Raw genomic sequence first — 18,049 nt, forward strand, 5'->3', positions numbered from 1 at the left:
AAGACTTTTTATTGTACATACAAGTTTTAATAAACAACAAATTTACAATTAGAACAGGTTATTCTTAGGGCACTGAAATCTATAATATACAGGTGGGAACGGGTTATTCCCCCCCCCCCCCCGGCATCATCACTTGAGCCTTTTCTGACGTTTGATTCCCAGATAGATATATTTCTCCTCTGTTACCCGTCATCATCACTTGAACGTTTTCTGACGCTTCCAATTAATGGTCCGGGATCCAATTAATGGTCCAACCTCAACTTCAGCTCATACTTATGATGGTCCCTTTCAACAGAGACTTGATTTTCCCTTAGACTAACTTAAGAAAATTCGGAAGAGAATCATCAGAATTTTCAGATATCTTAAAAACACCTTTAGGCTTGGGTTTTTCACAAGTTTTCTAACACCCTTCTCCCCACAGGTGGTTTTAGAGAAGAGGGTTTGAGGGGTTACTCTCCCCGGGTGAAGAAATTTTAGGGAGGGGGGAGGGGAATTTGAAATAAATAATCTAAAATTTACAATAATTTTGTATTTATTAAAATTATTTAAATAAAGTATAGGTCGTGATTGGCAGTAATTTACTTACTTACTGCAAGTTTAAGCAAATTAAAGAGGCCAGATCCACCACTGCTTTCTCCTGAAGGATAGCCCATGCCCTTAGACTATCCGGATGTGGACCCCCTCTTGCCCCACAATAAAAATGCTACAGCCACGTCCCTGTTAATATACAATTTTATTTGTTTTATTCATCTCACGGAGAACTACTCAAAGATGAACCCACAAATGTGTCACTCCTTAGGAGAAAACCGGACATGGAATAGATGGTGTTGAATCGTTTACATATAGGAAGGAGCTTCTGCTCCTCTCTTGGTAGATCTTTGGAAATACATTCCGCACGATACCAATATCAATATTGCATCATTATCATCAAAACTTCAAAACAAACTCCATATTGATTCAATAAATTTTGTGTATTTTCCAGAGTATTATCGAAAGTAATCCTACATTAAAGGATTTTAAGTTTTACCATATTTTAAGTTTCGATTTAGGATAGAACGGATCGAGGTTTGTCGACTTTACCTTTTTAATTATTTGCTTCAAAGTGAATATTGTAGTCATAGCTTTGTTTATTAATATTGAAAGGTTTTAATTGACATTTGAAACTTTTTGTTTTAAAGTAAGAACTTAGGTGTACGCAAAATTACTTGTGACACGCCTGTATTGGAGCATTCCTATTATTGTTGACATCCCTAGGCTTACTTTATTGCTTAATCTTAGAGACTTCTTATAGATAGATGTGTATTTTCTACCCCATTGGATAGGCTAAACATCTTAAAATAACCATCATCTAAGCTTCAATATTGTGTCTTATCTCCTTCAAACATCATTAATTTCAGTATGCAACCTTTATAAACAATTGTCCTAGCTGATGCCTCTACAGCAATCTGAAGTTTCAACAGTGCTTAGATTTCCAGTATACACTCTTATATTGCCTTCTTGCATTAGACTACAACCTAGATGTATTACTGGGTTTTTCAACAAAATAGGCTTAGGGTACTAGGCCTTTCCATAAGTTTTAAACAACAAACAAATTGACTAGCATGGGGTGAACTTTGGCTGTAGAATATTGTCTCATAAAGTATATTTTGGTGTTATAACTGTATTTGCTTAGATTTTAATCTCCTTTTACATGCATCCATATAGGTCTAGTCATGAAGTTATGTTCTTTGTCTCTGTCCTCTAAAATTTTTGGGCCTAGACTAATTATTGATATGCTTAGCCTAACCTACATTTAAATCTTTAAGCTAGTCATATACTTGTCAGAAGCTGGCAATTTCGTTTTTTTCAACTCACTTAGGATTTGACTAAGGCAAGGGCTCCAAATTATTGGTTATGAGATTAGTGATGCTTAGCTTTGTAGCCTACTAATTAGGTGGTTTGTAGCCTACTTGTTGTATAATTTAAACTTTAGGCTGTTAAAAGTTGCAATCCTCCCTTTATGTGATTACAACACCATTGAGTAGGCTAGCTTATTATATTTGGAAAAGATATTCAATAGAGAATCTACATTCTCTTTTTGTAACAAGCTGTGTGTTAACAGCAGAAAAACACCAGTTTTGAGAAACTAAAGCTGGTAAAATTGTACTATAGGCCTAGGCCTACCTACTTTTAGCTATCTTGGAAAGGGGTTAGATTAGGAAAATGAAACTTTCAGGGATGGGTCTACAGGCTAAAGTATATCCCAGGAAGGTATTTTGAAGTACCTACCTTGACTCCTTCTCCCTCAAGAGGGTCCTGACCTTTAAAATCTGTGTGTTATAAAAGTGAAAACTTGCAAAATAGATCTCCAATTAAATGAAGTGCAAAAAAATTGTTTTCAGTTTCACAACTTTGCTTAATCCCAATTTATAAGGTTTTAAATATGCAAACACATTTCCTAAATTTTGAAAAAAACAAACATTGATAAGGCTTAAAATTCTACTCAAAAAACAGGAATTGCATTTTTCAGAACTAAAGCCAGAGAAAAAGAAGCTGATACTGAAAATTAAGGTAAAATATTGTTTTGTCCAAATTTCTATAGGTATAGACCTGTCATATGGGCAAATTTCAGGACCCTCTAGAGGGAGAAGGAGTGGAGGTAGGTATTTCAAAATACCTTCCCAGGATATACTTTGGCCTGTAGACCCATCCCTGAAAGTTTCATTTTCCTAACCCAACCACATTCCAAGATAGCCAAAAGTAGCTAAAGTAGAATTTTACCACAAAAGCTGCCTTATAAGACAGGATAGTGAAAATGATAGGCTATTGGGTAGTTGCTGAAAAACAAGTGAAAAAGCCAGTTTTATAAAAATGGAGGATTTTTCCATTGTGATACTCAAATCACTGTTAATAGTTGGTATCAGTCATTAGGCTGTCTTTCCAGGCTTTAAAGGGCTATTCATTTGATAAAGTAGGCTGTTTGATAATAATATAAAGAAGAAAGAGAAGTCCAAATTAGGTTGTATGTAAAATTATGAACTATAATAAGTGCTTATTAGGAACATTTAAATTTTATAAATTGATGTTTCTGCTTCAGACCTCAGAAAGCTACAAATAATTCATGTTTAAAAAGAAAACTATTGTTATATTTAATTACCTTAAATTACAGCTAGGAGCAATCTAAGGATTTCTCCTTGTAGAGCTCTGGAGTGATGACTAGAATGAACTAATGTTAGGATAAACTAAAAATGTTTTTAAAGGGGCTTCAAAGCTGCAAGATTTTTAACTAATGATTTTTTTTTTTCATTGTCAACTAATGATTTGGTATAATGCAAATAAGATAATCATCTAGAGAAGGAAGGTTAGACTACTAGATTAAAGTCTTATGAACAATTTTTTAGTTTTCTAACTACTCATTTAAAATCAATTATACTGTCTAAATATCATTAAAAGAGCTAAATAATAACACTTACTCAGTAAATAACTATAATTGACTACACTATATTGAAGACAGGGAAAAATATTGAAAAGATTCTAGATGTTTGGTTTTCAGTATCTCAGAAAATAGTCTAGTTAGATATGTGAAACTTTCAGGGAATGATTCACAACACAAAATAATACTCCAGGAAAGTATCTCCAAGCTATTAGCTGAACTTGTTCTTAAATTACCTTAAATCACAGCTTTGAGTGAAATAAGGACTTTTGATCCTGTTGAATCAAGAGTTCTCTGTTACTAATACTTTCAACACCATATAGAAAAGATCTAATTTAAGCAAAATAAAAGTATTTGCTTAATTTTGATTTGGGTCTTCTTGTCTTTGACTCTAGGTTTTGAAAACATGATTCTTTAAATTTGTGTAGAATTTCAAGGTGTTTAGACTTTTATTTTAATTTGAGACTTACTTTTATGAATCCTTTAACACTAAATAAATTTGGATAAAATAAGTACCAGTTTTGGGTAGACATCCTTTATTATGACTGCAGTTTTTTTTCTAAGTTTTATCTCAAATATCTGTCTGCACTCATTATGTGTTAATGTCATTATGACAATAAAGTAGTTGATGTAAATACTTCAAATTAGTAACAATAGATTGTGTGTCTTTTTTAAACTGAGTGCAATCATGACAAGATAAAACTCTGTATTAGAAGACTTTCTATCTAAGAAGGTAGTTGAATTAGGTCAAAGAAATTCATGATTTTATTCAGACCTTCAATGATACCCTTAGGGCCTTTTAAAATATCTACATCTGCTTCATTCATTTCCAAAGGAACTGACCTTAGATTTACTTACACAACCTTTGTGTTCTAAAAGTAATTTTTTTACCAATAGATCCATTGTTCCTGATTTGAATGATGTTGCAGTTGGAATAGATTCTGTATCTTTGCTGAGTCTGTTCAATTGTTTTATCACTCAATCAGTAAAAAAAATTGTTTATCTTGGTATTCATTGTCTGTTTAAAAATCTGTTTTGAGTTTTCTCTTGTTTTCTGGGTTGAAATGTTTGGTTTAAAAGATTATTACTTGGTTGGCTAAGACATTAATGGGTTAACATCCTATTGCTGTAATAGTGTCAGAATGCTGAGGTTGGCATTTTACATTTTTCAAATCTTTTTCTATATTGTGGGTTTTGGAGATCAATTATATACAAATAATCTCATGTTTTCTATGACCCTAAACTCAGGTATTGCATCAAAATCATATATTAACTAAATATAACCTTAGTCATGGCTGAAGTCAGACTTAATACCATTTTTTTGTACATAATGAAGCATAATAGTAGTTACAGTACATAACACTACATAATAGTGCTGAAAAGAAACATACTGGTTACTATTTCTTAAGAATCTATATGATAAAAGGTACAGAAGAATTCTTATGGCTTTTTCTGCATTTGGATGGCATCAGTGAGTTTTTGTGATTTGTGTATTCACTGACTAGTGTTGGTGGAGGGAGTAGCACATGAAGTTCTTTAGAGGAATGTATAGACTCCCTGAACTTTTGTATTAGTCAGAAAACTACTTCCAAGTTTTTACCCAGATTGTCCATTTTATCCACTCATGGACCTCACACAGGGCATACATATTTTAAAATAAGAACTGGAAAACACAACCATTGTAAATGTATTAGTGAATGCACTGCATAATGTTGCTCATTGACTCTAGAAGAGATATGCTGAAATTGAGCACACAAAAATAAGAATGCTGGCTCAGCATTAGTAACTGCAAATATTTTAGTAAAATAATTAGACAGCTGGTTTAGTGTCATCAATCTTTACAATTACAATAGGGGTGATTTTAGTTTAAAGACTATATAGGGGAGTGTTAAGAACCCAGGGGCAATCTATACTTGTTCCAGGAACACCTCTGAGAATTTCTGTCTGTTACTGCCTGTTATGGATATGTTTTTGATTTTTAAATTTATGCTGAATAAATAAATGTTCAAATGGGGATAAATCCATATATTCTGGCAGTGAAAAAACAGGTACCAAAGTCCAGATATTTTGATCACATATACAGCAACCATCATCAGTAGAAATTGCTAAAATAACAAAATTCAAACTAGCATATTTATACAAATCAAAATATTAACTTTTCAGGTCATTTCACAAAATAATGAACTTCTGGATTATTCACTAGATTTTTTTTGGAGGTAGTTCAATGACAAAGTTCATTCAAAGTCCTAATGTAAATTTCCTTCTTTAATCATACCCAAATGTAAAACAAATTTTCAGTGAAGGTGGCAAATCCTTTTGTGTCTTCTAATTGTAAACAAAATGCTGAGTTTATAGTTGTTTACTTTATCCCCATTTAAACATTTATTTGTTTGTCATAGAATTGCAGTGTGGTCTAAGAAAGGGATACCTAATTTAGGGAGTTACATCAAAAATATACAGTTGTGCTTAAGGATGTGGTGGTCAGTTTCCTAGAGATCCCATTCCTGTTCCAAATTACCATTTAGTTGTGAACTCTGGGACAGGATCTTGGGCACTTTAGGACACTGTTTGTTACTAAAAGCTATTATAAAGTAGGCTACAAAAACAGATATTTGTAAAAAAAAAAGTTTGATACTAGCTGATCATTTAACTGAATATTGAGCCAGATTCATATCAGAGCCTGTTATTTTTCGTCTTATCTGGCTCCACTTGAAACTACAAGAGCTGGTTAATATACCACAGGCTTTGATGCTTTAATGTTTTTTCACAGTCCCTTTGAATTTCAAGCTGGTATATTCCTCTTGAGGAAGTTGACTAAGTGCCCATCTGTCTCAGTATCAAGCACATCTCCTTTGAACTATTTCATCCTATACATTCAATAAGAAAGATATCCCCACAGCATATGTTGAGAGCTTCACATTCCTCTCCTGCCATTCTAACATTTTCTTAGCAGAAGGAATTTCTGAATTGCCATTGAATTCTAAGCACAAAGTTCTGCCTCATTTGCTTTCATTGTGATTTCCCTTAACAGAGTATCTTCTGGAATAAAAAATTAATAAAAAAAATTAAGGTTTGGATAAACCACTATGATGCTCAATAGAGCAATGGTCTTTGGAAAAGCAACATCAAGCATTTCTGTGATGTCATACTCTGTCACTGATAGACCAGGGTGAAGTCTCTGCCAGTTCTCAATTGTCTGTGACCATTACATGTTCAATGGACCACATTAAGAGGTTGCTACCAGGAAAATTCATGAGTCCATTGTTAATTGGCATAGGAAATGACATCACATGTATTATGGCTTTTGTAACTGGCTATTAGAACTAAGACAGGATCCATAGGTGACAGATGAAGATGTTATACACAAATGCCAAAGATACCACATAAACATATTATTTGTAATGCATGCGTTTCAAGGCTTGCCACTTGATACTTCAGCAGTCTCAATAGCAATTGTAAAAGTTTATCTCATTTGAGAAAAAGAAAATCTGAAATAAATAGCAGAGGAAGCCTAATACATAAATGCAAAAGGGTACCCTAGGATACATTGAACTAGAAGTGTCCCAGAGTACCCCAGAAAACATCAGGGTGTCATAAATTTTTTTTTTTCTGTTGAAAGATGGAGGTTGAAATTTTTTTAACCATTAGTAAGCTCTTAAAATTGTCAATCTAACATACTATAAAGTTTTCCATACATTAGCCTTTGATTACCATACACTTTTGCAAGAAGAAAATATTTTTCAAAAACTATGAAAAAGATCCCTAACTAAATTTTCCATAAAAAAGTTTTTGTATATATGGGGAGATGTGACCATTCAAATATAAAACTGTAAATTCAACAACATTTTTAGCAAATAGAAGACAAAGAAGAAAATTTTCAACTCAAAACTTTGGATGACCCCTGTTAATGAACTTTCTCAGACAAATCTAGTGAATGAACCATAAACTATTTGTGAAGTGGAAGTAATTCTTTTGTTCTGTATAAATTTGTTAGTTTTAATTTTCATGTTTTAGTATTTATGCTGATGATGATTGATGTACATGTGATCAAAATATCCAGACTGCTGTATCTGTTGCCATTGTTCAACTATTTTTCTATTCAATTGGACATATTTCCATTCAAACATTTATTTGTTTGTTAAAGAAAAGTGGCATGTATGACTTTTCCATTAATAAAGCTCCAGATATTACCTTAATTACCTTACCTTAATTTGCACTTTGGAGTAAAATAAGGTCCAATGTTAGATCTGTTTGGCTCCATTGTTGAGAAGGCAGCTAAAAAACAAATTATACAAATATAAAAAGAACAGGGTTGTGACTGTATTTACAGCCCAGTGACACACCTTCCAACTAGTGTGCCAGGATAGATGCAGTTTAAGCCCACTTTGTAACGGTGACCACAGATAGTTATGATTAAGGAGACCATTATTCTTTAGTTTTGAGTTGACACCCCTGCACAATGTCAATTTTGAACTGAGCATGCGAGTTAGTTGGGTATGATAAGCGGCATCAGCATTTCAGCCCAACTTTGTTGTGTGTACACATATATCAATCACTATTTATAAGACACTGGTGATGGGCAGCTCCATTTGTATCTTGAAGGTTCAGCTTCCCATTCTTTGTCATGTCTCCCTTTAAAAACTTCAGCTGATGTTGAGGACACTGTCTTCTTGCTTAAACAATTCCAATCATTAATGACCCTTTGGTCTACTTTTAACTCTGGGCTTATGAAGCTTCTTAGAAAGACCTCGTGTTTGTCTTTGTTAGGTAACTGGTTAAAGAGCTTATTTTGGGGTTGGTTGACAAATTTATATGTGAGTAGCATGTCACTCTGCTTGCATTGGGAGGTCAAAGATGGGAGTTTTAGGTTACATAGCCTTTCACTATAGAGTTTCTTGCCAAGTCCAGAGATGCACTTGGTGGCCCAATTATTTAGATATAGATGGTATTTCTAATGCTTTTCTTCAGAAGATAGCCACCTGTTTAGCTGAAGCTCTTGCGTCTTTGTCCAGCCATTGTCTATTGAGTGGTAAATGCCCCTTTCCATGGAAAAAAGCAGCCATAAAGCCACTCCATAAAGGAGGAAAATTTGCAAATTATTGTCCAATTTTGAACACCTCAGTTTTTCAAGTGTTCTTGAAAAGATAATTGTATATTGGATGCAGGATTACTTCAAGTGAAATAAAATATGGCATCCATTACAACATGGTTTCAGAAAAAACATGTCATGCAATACACAGTTGCTAGAAGTTATAACAAATTTCCAAAATACAGCTGATTTTGGTTTGAAGTTTGATTGCTTGTACACTGACTTCAGTAAAGCATTTGACAAAGTTTCAGTTAGTTTGTTGCTTGAAAAATGTGAAAAGTATGAGCTAGGCAGTAGAACTTCAGTGTGGATTACAGATTACTTATCAGGCTGTTCTCAGCAAGTTATAGTCAGTAGTGCACTTTCAAGCGAGAGCCAGATTTTGAGGGGTGTGGCACAAGGCAATTGTTTGGGCCCAGTGTTATTTTGCTTGTTTGTCAATGATTCGCCTGAAGTATTTCGTCACTCCACTGTCCAACTGTGCAGACAATGTAGAACTGTATAAAAGTGTTACCTCCCTGGTAGACATCACTCCTTATTCAAGAGGATCTGAATGCCCTAAATGATTGGTGTAAATTGCACTCCATGTTTGTAAACCATCAAAAGTTGTTCTCTTGGTGATAAACCTGTTTCATCTGCAGATTCAGTAAGGGATTTAGGTATTCACTTTGATAACCAGTTGAAGTTTCACAAGCATGTGTCAACAATTTCATGAATGCTAATTACAGTCTGCTTTGAATGAAGAAAAGTTTCAGGAAATTTGACCTTCACACTTTTATGACACTATACAAGACAATAGTGTGCCTGGTGGTAGAATATTATTCCTCTGTGTGGTATCCAACATGGAAATGTGACTTGCAGCAAATTGAAAAGGTCCAACATTGGGCATCAAAGTTTGTGCCATATTTGAGTCATTTACTGTATCAGCATTGACTGCAGTGTTGAGACTTCCTTCTCTGGAGTTTTGACAGGGTAGGAATGACCTCATCAATACATTCTATATAATGAAGGGTGTTGATAATGTGCACTGGGCTGATTTCTTCAAACTTAGTTATTACTCAGCCATTCAACAAAACTTGTATAAACTGTTTCAGCCACAAATGCACAAGAAAATAGGTCAATGTAGCTTTATTAACCAAGCAACAAAACTTCGGAATAGTTTACCTGATACCGTAGTTCCTGTGCAAATCGTGCAAACATTTAAGAATGCTCTTGTTGAAACTGAGTTCTATAAAAAACAGTTTCTGTAATATAGTTGTTGTATAGTTGTTTTTTTACTGATGAATATTTTTTATTTTTGTTTTGTGTTTTGCAGTGTTGCTGTTTGAGCTGTCATTTCTTGCGTTTGTATTGCAACAAGCCTATGGTTTTTTCCTTTATTGAATAAAATAAATAAATAAAATGTTTCCCAAATGTCATTCATAGATAGTGAAAAGGTGGTATTTTCAGCTAAACTTGTTATGGATTGCTAAAAATTTTGTTAAAATTTTACTAAAATTGCTAAAATTTTAATCAAAAGTACACGAGTCAACTTCCACCTGCCTATAGAATCTCCATAAGAGGTATTACAGCTAAAAAATGAATAATTTGTATGCCTAGGGAAGAAAAAGCAAAATATATGTATGGTGATCCAACAAAAATAAGGCTGTGTTCTGTAGCTCCAACTCAATTCTTGAATTTCTAAAATAAAAAAGGAGAAATAAAAAGACAGCTGTTAATATGAACCTAGTCAAACCAAGCTAAACTTTGACAGGCCTACATTAGTATTGAAGCCATCTAATTTCATTATGCTCCTGGTATTACAGTGTTAAGAGAGAATGAATCTAGTATGTAATGCTAGATTCAAAGTAATACTAATGACACAATCAGTACCACATGACCTTGTAACTCCCTGATATTTAAACAGCCCCTGCCATAGTTATCACATGGTTGACTCTGCAGGTGCTGATATGCCCATTCAGAGTGCTGAGGAAGAGCATGATCTTGGTGTAATCATTGACAATAAGCTTAAATTTATAGTCACTGTTAAAACCAATCAGCTAAGGCAAATAAGGTCCTTGGTTTGATCAAATGTTCAGTGACAAGTCGCCAACCATAAGTTATCAAGAAATTTTAAACGTCCCTTGTTCATCTCCATCTTGAGTTTGGCATGTTGATTGCCAAACTTCATGTTAAACTTCCTCAGAAAAATGCTTGAGAAATATGGCTTATTAAACTTCCTCAGAGAAATGCCTTGAGAGCTGGCTTTGAGCTGATTAGCAACTTGATAGTGATTATCTTTCACTAAGTGATTATCCAATGGAAATAAAATTTTCAGTTTGGTTTTTAATCTTTGAGCATGATTTGTTGGGTTTTAAGCAGTATTTTTGAGTGCCTCAAAGTGGGTTAAATCACACCTCCAGAATCAGACAAGGAAGGGGAGATTAAATGGGCTTGCACATATCTCTAAAAGTCATGATACTGTGGCAGATGCTGATAAAATTTTCATCAACTTTGGCGAGAAATGTTTTATATGCTAGGGGCATATAACGTTGCATATACTATTGATGTTTATTTGCTATTGTTTTTTGCTGATTGTATGATAATAAATATCTATGCATTTAAAGCAGAATATAAAAAACAAGGTTCGTGTAATTTTATATCTAATCCAGAGTTTCATGAGGCTCTTTTTTCAAATTCTTTTGTCTGGTTAATAAAAGCTTTTGTTGTAACATAATAGTAAATAAGCTCCATAATAACCTTTCATAGGAATTGTATTAGAGAAGGAGGTTGATTATTATAGACTGGGATATAAGTTTTTTAACTTCCTGCTGCTTTTAGCTGATATCCCTTGCCCAAAACAAAATCCTAAATACACTCTTCGTTTACCTGTATTTTAAATGGAAAATGGCTCATATCTAAGTTCAGGCGAAAAGTCGTCTTCTGTTAACATAGTAGCCTATGATTCCTCCATTTTCATTTTTTTTAATTTCGTCATGATATCTTCCAGTCAAATGCAAGTAAAGCAACTCAAATAATATTCAATATAGTCATAAATAATTGTCAATGTAGTCAAATAATAATCAATAATCAAATAAAAGTAGCCTATGACTCAGCCATTTTTGTTTTTCAATCCCTCCCCAAATGACAAAAAAATGGCCATGTGTTCCGATTGTTGTGGTTGGTCTGTTTCATCATAATATTTTCTCATAAAATGCAATTCACATGCTTTTTTTTTTAATTGAACAGAAATAATAGCCTTGAAAGGTTTTGGACCTGAACATACCTGCCCCTGGGGCAGGGGGTGACCTTCAAAACAGTGACTTAAAACTATGTATATATTTTTTTTTAATTTTAAGATAGGAGATAAGATGTTTATTTCAGAAAATTTCTACCACAAGCCCCAAAGGAAGGAATTCAAATTATAGAGACATAAAAACAATACAAGCAAAAAAATTGTAAAAAGAAACACAAAAACTAAAAAACTGCAAACAGTGGCAAAACAACAGTGTCATAAAGAAAAATCCTTTGTTAGTCTAAGTAACTGAACTGCAAAATGCCAGATCAGGTAAAAAAGATAAAAACTTGTAAAACTCAATAAGATTTAAATCATATGTACATTTAAAGAAATGCTTTTAAAGGGACATATAAAAAGAGGGGGGGAGGGGGGGCAAAACAAGTAATGGAATACAAAACTTGGGCAACACCAATACCAATTAATAAAAAGGGAAAACTAGCGGGATATTTTGCTTTTTTCTGTAATGAAGGGGACAATCTTTTTTTATATCAGGAGGCAGAGGAATGATTGGAGGATAAGACAAGAACAGGATCAGAAACAGTTCAAGACAGGCGGAATCTGGGCAGGGTGTGTCTTTTGGGGATAGTGTATTTCTGTGTGAGGCTTTGCTACTGTTTTGGCAAAACCGAGACACAACATAATTCCTGTGCTCTAGTGTTTCTGATCTGGCTTTTTTTTTTTATGAAGATGGTATTTGTGGGAGATGCCAGATTGCCAAACTGGACAAGCATATTCAAAATATGGGCAAACAAGAGAAGTATAAATCCTTAAAGAATGGAATGGGGGGATGCTCAATTTATTTAGGAGCTCAATGCGGGAAATAGATGCATTAGCTCTATGGATAAATATTTAACAAAGATATAAAGGAGAAATTTTGATGCAAATTTTCTGGAGGGATAGAATGAAGAAAACCTTCAGAGGTTTTAAGGAAACTTATTGGCATTATCATATATTTAGAGGGGTTTACTCTGATGTCTAAAAAAGGAGGGGACCTATGAGAGCACCTTGGAGTATTCCATTGTGGATAGGGAGGAGACTGGAATAATTATTCCGATATTTGACTAACTGTGATCTATTTGATAAGGAGGCAACTAATGTCACCAGGAAAGAATTGACATTGAATTCAGTGACAAGTTTATCTACTAGTATATTGTGGTTAACAAGGTCAAGTGCTTTTTGAAGGGGAATGGAAATTAAATTTAGCCAGCAATTGGGCTTGTTGAAGATTGATTTATTGAAAAAAAAACAAAACAAGGTAGTAGGAAATATAAGTGGATTAGAGGTTCCCGAATTGCCCCAGATCAGTAAGACGTAGGATTTTTTTCTTTTTAGCCAATCTGCAAGGAATCCTTCGTAATTTCGAAAATATAGGAGTGGGAGAAATATGACGAACACCTTCAAAACCAGGCTTTCCGTATTTCTTTTTTAAGGTGGTTATGAAACACTGTCTCTGTATTTACGTTAATTGCCTACTCAGTAATCTTGTCTTTGTGGAACCCTCTAATCCCTCTTTAAGGGACCAGGCGTGTGTGTATATTTGAGCCTGGGCTTACTGGCTAGAGCCACCAATGCAACACAAGGGTGTGCTGTCACATACCTTAGATTGCTTCTAGCTGTAATTTAAGGTTACCATGGCTAAACTGGGACCAGGTGTCAATATCTCCAGATATTTGCTCATTTTTCAGACAAAAATCCTGAGTCCTTTTCTGAGTTGTTGGATCCATTTATAGCGCTCATTTTACAGGTGACTGTATAATTTTTCCCTTGCAGGCTATACGGGCCATCGGTTCGTTCTTATATTTGTGAGTATATCCAATGTCATCTCCTACGACTCTATTGGAAGTGCAGCATGTCAACAGTGTCTTCTGGAAATGTGTCAAAGGGCGAGAAAGGCAAAAAGTTTCAAGCTCGGAACATCAATAGTATTTTTAAAGTAAGTAAAACAACTATTGATCAAAGTTTTAATTAAAGTAGAAATAAACATAGAAGTTTTTAAATGAAAATTGGCTTAATTTCCCCTGTAGTGACCTGTCAGTAAAGAATGATCCTCATTGGTAGTAATGAAAGATGAACAAGGAAGCTAGAAACAGAACCTTATTCAGGAACAGATTACAACAGGTGTAGGGGTCATCCAATCAAAGTGCTTATACAAGGAATTGCGGGTCATAGGGATCCTAATGGTGGGCATTTTCCAGAGCTGTCATATATGTTAAAACGATCTAAGTACAAAACTAGTCAGACATCAAACTAGTCTAGTCTAAAAATCAAAACTAGTTAAATCTAGCACTGGAAAAAATCGAGTGCCTCATTCAAATATATATGATATTTTAATCTTCATCAAGAAATGATGCACATCTTTCAGAAAACCCTGTTATTTCACCTTGCACGAAGTAATCCTTTGTCACTACAGTTTTAAATAGGTGGGGCGGGGTCCCTTCCTATAGCAATCAAAAGCAAAAAATAAGCAACTCTTTTTGATGAGATACACCTCATCGGGGTACTATCTTATATCATTTAAAAAATTATGATGTAATTGTTTCTGCGCTGTGGTTGAGATCGGAATTTATTATTGGGATTTTGCATGGTCTTTGGTCAACCATATATTTATATATAATATACATAGGTGTATACAGGTTCGACCTCCTCGAAGATGAAGTATTTTTGCTACAGGAGGGATGGAGGTGGATGGTGGAAATAGGATTAACATTCTTGAATTGGATCTTTATCTGTTTTTCTCAGGGATAAGTCAGTCTCTGGGGATTTTTTCTTCTGCTGTTTTAAAGTATGCATTTAAGACTTGTATTAACTATGTACTATTGCTTCAAAGAATATAGATATTATTTTGTATTTATTGCAGTCATCAAAGTTGCGGCTTGAAGAGGAAAAGTCAGGGTAAAAATTCAAACATACTTTTGCCTAGTATTATTATGCCTAAAATTGTTGAAAGCTATGTTTTTACCAAAATACATTTTCCTATTGTATGGCGGACATATGTTCTTAATCTTTGCTTTTTGTGTAACCTTTGTTGTTTTTGACAATGCCAGCCACTCTGTATAGAGCGACGCATAGAAGACCCTCTTTTCCCCTCTCTTAAAATGGTCTATCCATTGATACTTGTCTTATTTTTTTTTTTGATTTTTGAGAGCTTATGGATTCCAAATGTTTAGTTTTGAACGTATTAGTGATTCAAATCAGGAATTCAAAGCGTATTACAGACATTTTTGCAAGTACACTACCCACGCATCCCCTCTCCCCATAAAAATTTTATAACCAGGGGCTATAGTTACAAAGTTAAGAAATCTCGACTTTTCATTTAGAAAGCAACATATATTCCTGTTTGATTTGGCATTAGTTATATTTGTGCTTTGACAGTTCAAAGTATACATTTTAAGGGTTTAACTGAACATCTACATACCAAAAGTGTTTGTCATATTTATTGTTTAATAGCAACATTTTGCCAGGTCAGTGGTAATGAATCTCAACAGAAGAATACAGCACCTAAACATGGACTTCAAGTAATTGGAAAAGTTCCTGCTGGCAGACGTGTACCTAATCCTGTTCATTTGCCTAGTTTGAAATCTGAAAGTGGAGGCCAAGACCCTAACGTTATTTTGGTTCCGTCAAGTTCGTCTGGATGGGTTTCAGGCTTAGAGACGAAAAGTGGCACCACACAAGCTGGTGCTCTGACATGTCAGAATCCTGCAGTAGCTCCGCCAGAAATAGAAGTGTTGCAGTCACAAGAAATTCCTGTGAAGCGACCACCTGTACTCAAGGTCTAATTTTGTATTCATAAATTCTTGTTTATACCTTTTTTGCCAACAGGGCTGCTGTATTTTATTTGATTTCTGGTCAGGTGCTAAACTTTTGCTTTGTTTAGTTTGTAATAATTCTTTTTATTCCCTTGTTTTATCTATTTTCTGTTCTTTTTCTTGTCCTTCAGAAATTAATTCTTTTTTTTTTATCAGAGGAACTTCTGGGAAAATATTAAAAAAATTGTTACAGATTTTTATACTGAAGAAAAATTCATCGCTAACCATTTTCTTTTTTTCGTTTTAGTACCAATATTTACTTATGTAAGTGCCAAAATTCCCTTGTCCTTTTCCTCGGGTTTCAAAACATCCTCACTAATTGTAGAAAATGTGTGCTTTGAAATCGAAGTTTAACTCGGTTGCTGGTAACTAAAAAAAATACCTGTCCAGGTATGTGTATCGAGATACAAGATATTTACCATTTTTTGTATGAAACGTTTTTGGTTTTTTGTACAATTTGCCTATTTCTGTGTTGTTTTTTTTTCCTCCGGATTTGGGCCCATCCTACCTCTAGTACTTGCGTACCCCTCTGCTGGTAATCAACAAAAGAAGCGATATGCTGAAAATACAGGATCATCTTTTTACTCTGACTCAGTTAAGTGTTTAGATAATTTCGGAGACCACACTGCCTTTCCATGACAATAAAATAAAAGTTCAAAATAGGGATAAAATCCTTTTTAATAGACAGTGTATAGAAAATTCACAAAAAATACCAGATATTTCGGTCACATATACAGTGACCGCCACTACTGATGATGGTCACTGTATATGTGACCGAAATATCTGGTATTTTTTGTGAATTTTCTATACACTGTCTATTAAAAAGGATTTTATCCCTATTTCGAACTTTTATTTTATCGTTAAGGGTTTTCTGTTAAAGGTTGCTAGCAAGGCCGTATCCAGAGGGGGATTTAGGGGTTTTAACCCTCCTCCCCCTCCGAAATGTTTACTCGGCTCATAAACACTTAACAAAAATGAATATAAACAAATTTTCGATGTGTTTTTAAAGTTTTTTGTACTCCCCCACCCCAAAAACAAACTCCTTTTGTAACCCATCCCCCCCCCCCCAAAAAAAAATCATGGATGTGGCCCTGATTGCTAGTATAAGAAAATTAGAATGATTTGCGTGGTAGTTTGGAGATTTTTTTAGGGGGGGGGGTATAGCTTCGAGATGATTATCACCCGTCTGCCTCCTTAATCCCATATTTATGTATTTAGATAAAATTATTTGGGGCCAAATACACAGAAAAATACGTGGTTTTGTTCCATTTCAAACTAAGAATAGGAAACATTCGCACATTTATTCGCTCCTGTCCGTGTGCTGGTCAAATCTTAAAAAAGATGCTAAATGTTAAGACAGAAAATTGCCCTTAGTAAATTCTAGCTCTAGTAAATCAGCCATTTTGAGATTTTTTTTTTTTTTAAGGCAGTGTGGTTTCCTTGAAGAATATCCTTTCGAAAACGTCACGAAATAACCCACATGAGAAATACAGTGTGATTCGGGAAGTAGTTGGGATGTCTTTTGTTTTATTTTATATATTTTCAACATTTTTGGGTGAATATGACATGACGAAGTTAAGAATTAGTTCTGATTGAGAAAATGGTAGTTTTTGTGTATACATTTGTTCTCTAATTACTTATAGAAATCACAAGTATGCATGTGCTCTGGAATTTCTTTCAGCGGGATCTATGTAGTTGGTAGAGGGGCGGGTTTGGGTGGGTTTATCATCTTTCGCTAGAGGGTTTCTCCACGCTCATAGTACAAAATACAACTTCAGGCAACGTGCACCTGCTCTTAAATATGAAGGGGGAGGGTCTTTTGGACACCCCCTCTACAGATAAACTATCATTGTTATTTAATATTTTTCTAGTAAGTCGTTTTTTTTTTATGCAGGCGGCCTACAAGATTGTGTGTAAGCTAAATGTGACATTTCTCTTACAGATATTTTTCTTTCATATTCTATCTGGCCATTATAAATTCACTTTGTACTATTTTTCTTATTATCTTTGAATTCATACTTTAATTTATGTTTAATATTGATTAACATTCATAAAAAATCGAGCTTTAAAAAAGTTACCTTTAATAAAGGGAATTTAAAGTTGCAAAAATTAATATCCTAATTGCGCTATGTTAATAGTTACGAAACAACACTTCTAACAACACAATACGAAATTCTAACAACTTCTAACAACACTTCTAACAACTTCTAACAACACAATAGATACGAAACAACACAATAAGTGTCGCATATCAGGAATATTTGTATATTCGGATTTAATCTTTTAAATTCATAACAGAAATTATGAGTGTTGTATTGCGCCTGAATAATGATAAATTAGTTTCTGTGGTGATGAAACTTATCCCTGTCGTTACATTAGTATAATGATTATGTATGTTACAAAGTAGCAACATAGAAAGGGGGCAAATAATACACTTTATCAATGCTACCACTAAGAAGCCA

General features: G+C 34.1%; 1 protein-coding gene across 1 annotated transcript in view; it reads left to right on the plus strand.

Annotated features, from left to right (window-relative positions):
• Positions 1 to 929: 929 nt before the first annotated feature.
• LOC148956941 (uncharacterized) overlaps positions 930 to 18,049 on the plus strand; it is an 80,516-nt gene continuing 63,396 nt past the window's right edge. The window contains exons 1-3 of the mRNA XM_089087889.1: positions 930 to 1,065; positions 13,549 to 13,711; positions 15,240 to 15,551. Coding sequence (XP_088944015.1) covers positions 13,628 to 13,711; positions 15,240 to 15,551 — 396 coding nt within the window. The 5' untranslated portion in view covers positions 930 to 1,065; positions 13,549 to 13,627. The remainder of the gene's footprint in view (positions 1,066 to 13,548; positions 13,712 to 15,239; positions 15,552 to 18,049) is intronic.

Source organism: Artemia sp. Qi Xiang Cuo, chromosome 1 (genome assembly GCF_049724085.1).
Source record: "Artemia sp. Qi Xiang Cuo chromosome 1, ASM4972408v1, whole genome shotgun sequence".
Taxonomy (NCBI): domain Eukaryota; kingdom Metazoa; phylum Arthropoda; class Branchiopoda; order Anostraca; family Artemiidae; genus Artemia; species Artemia sp. Qi Xiang Cuo.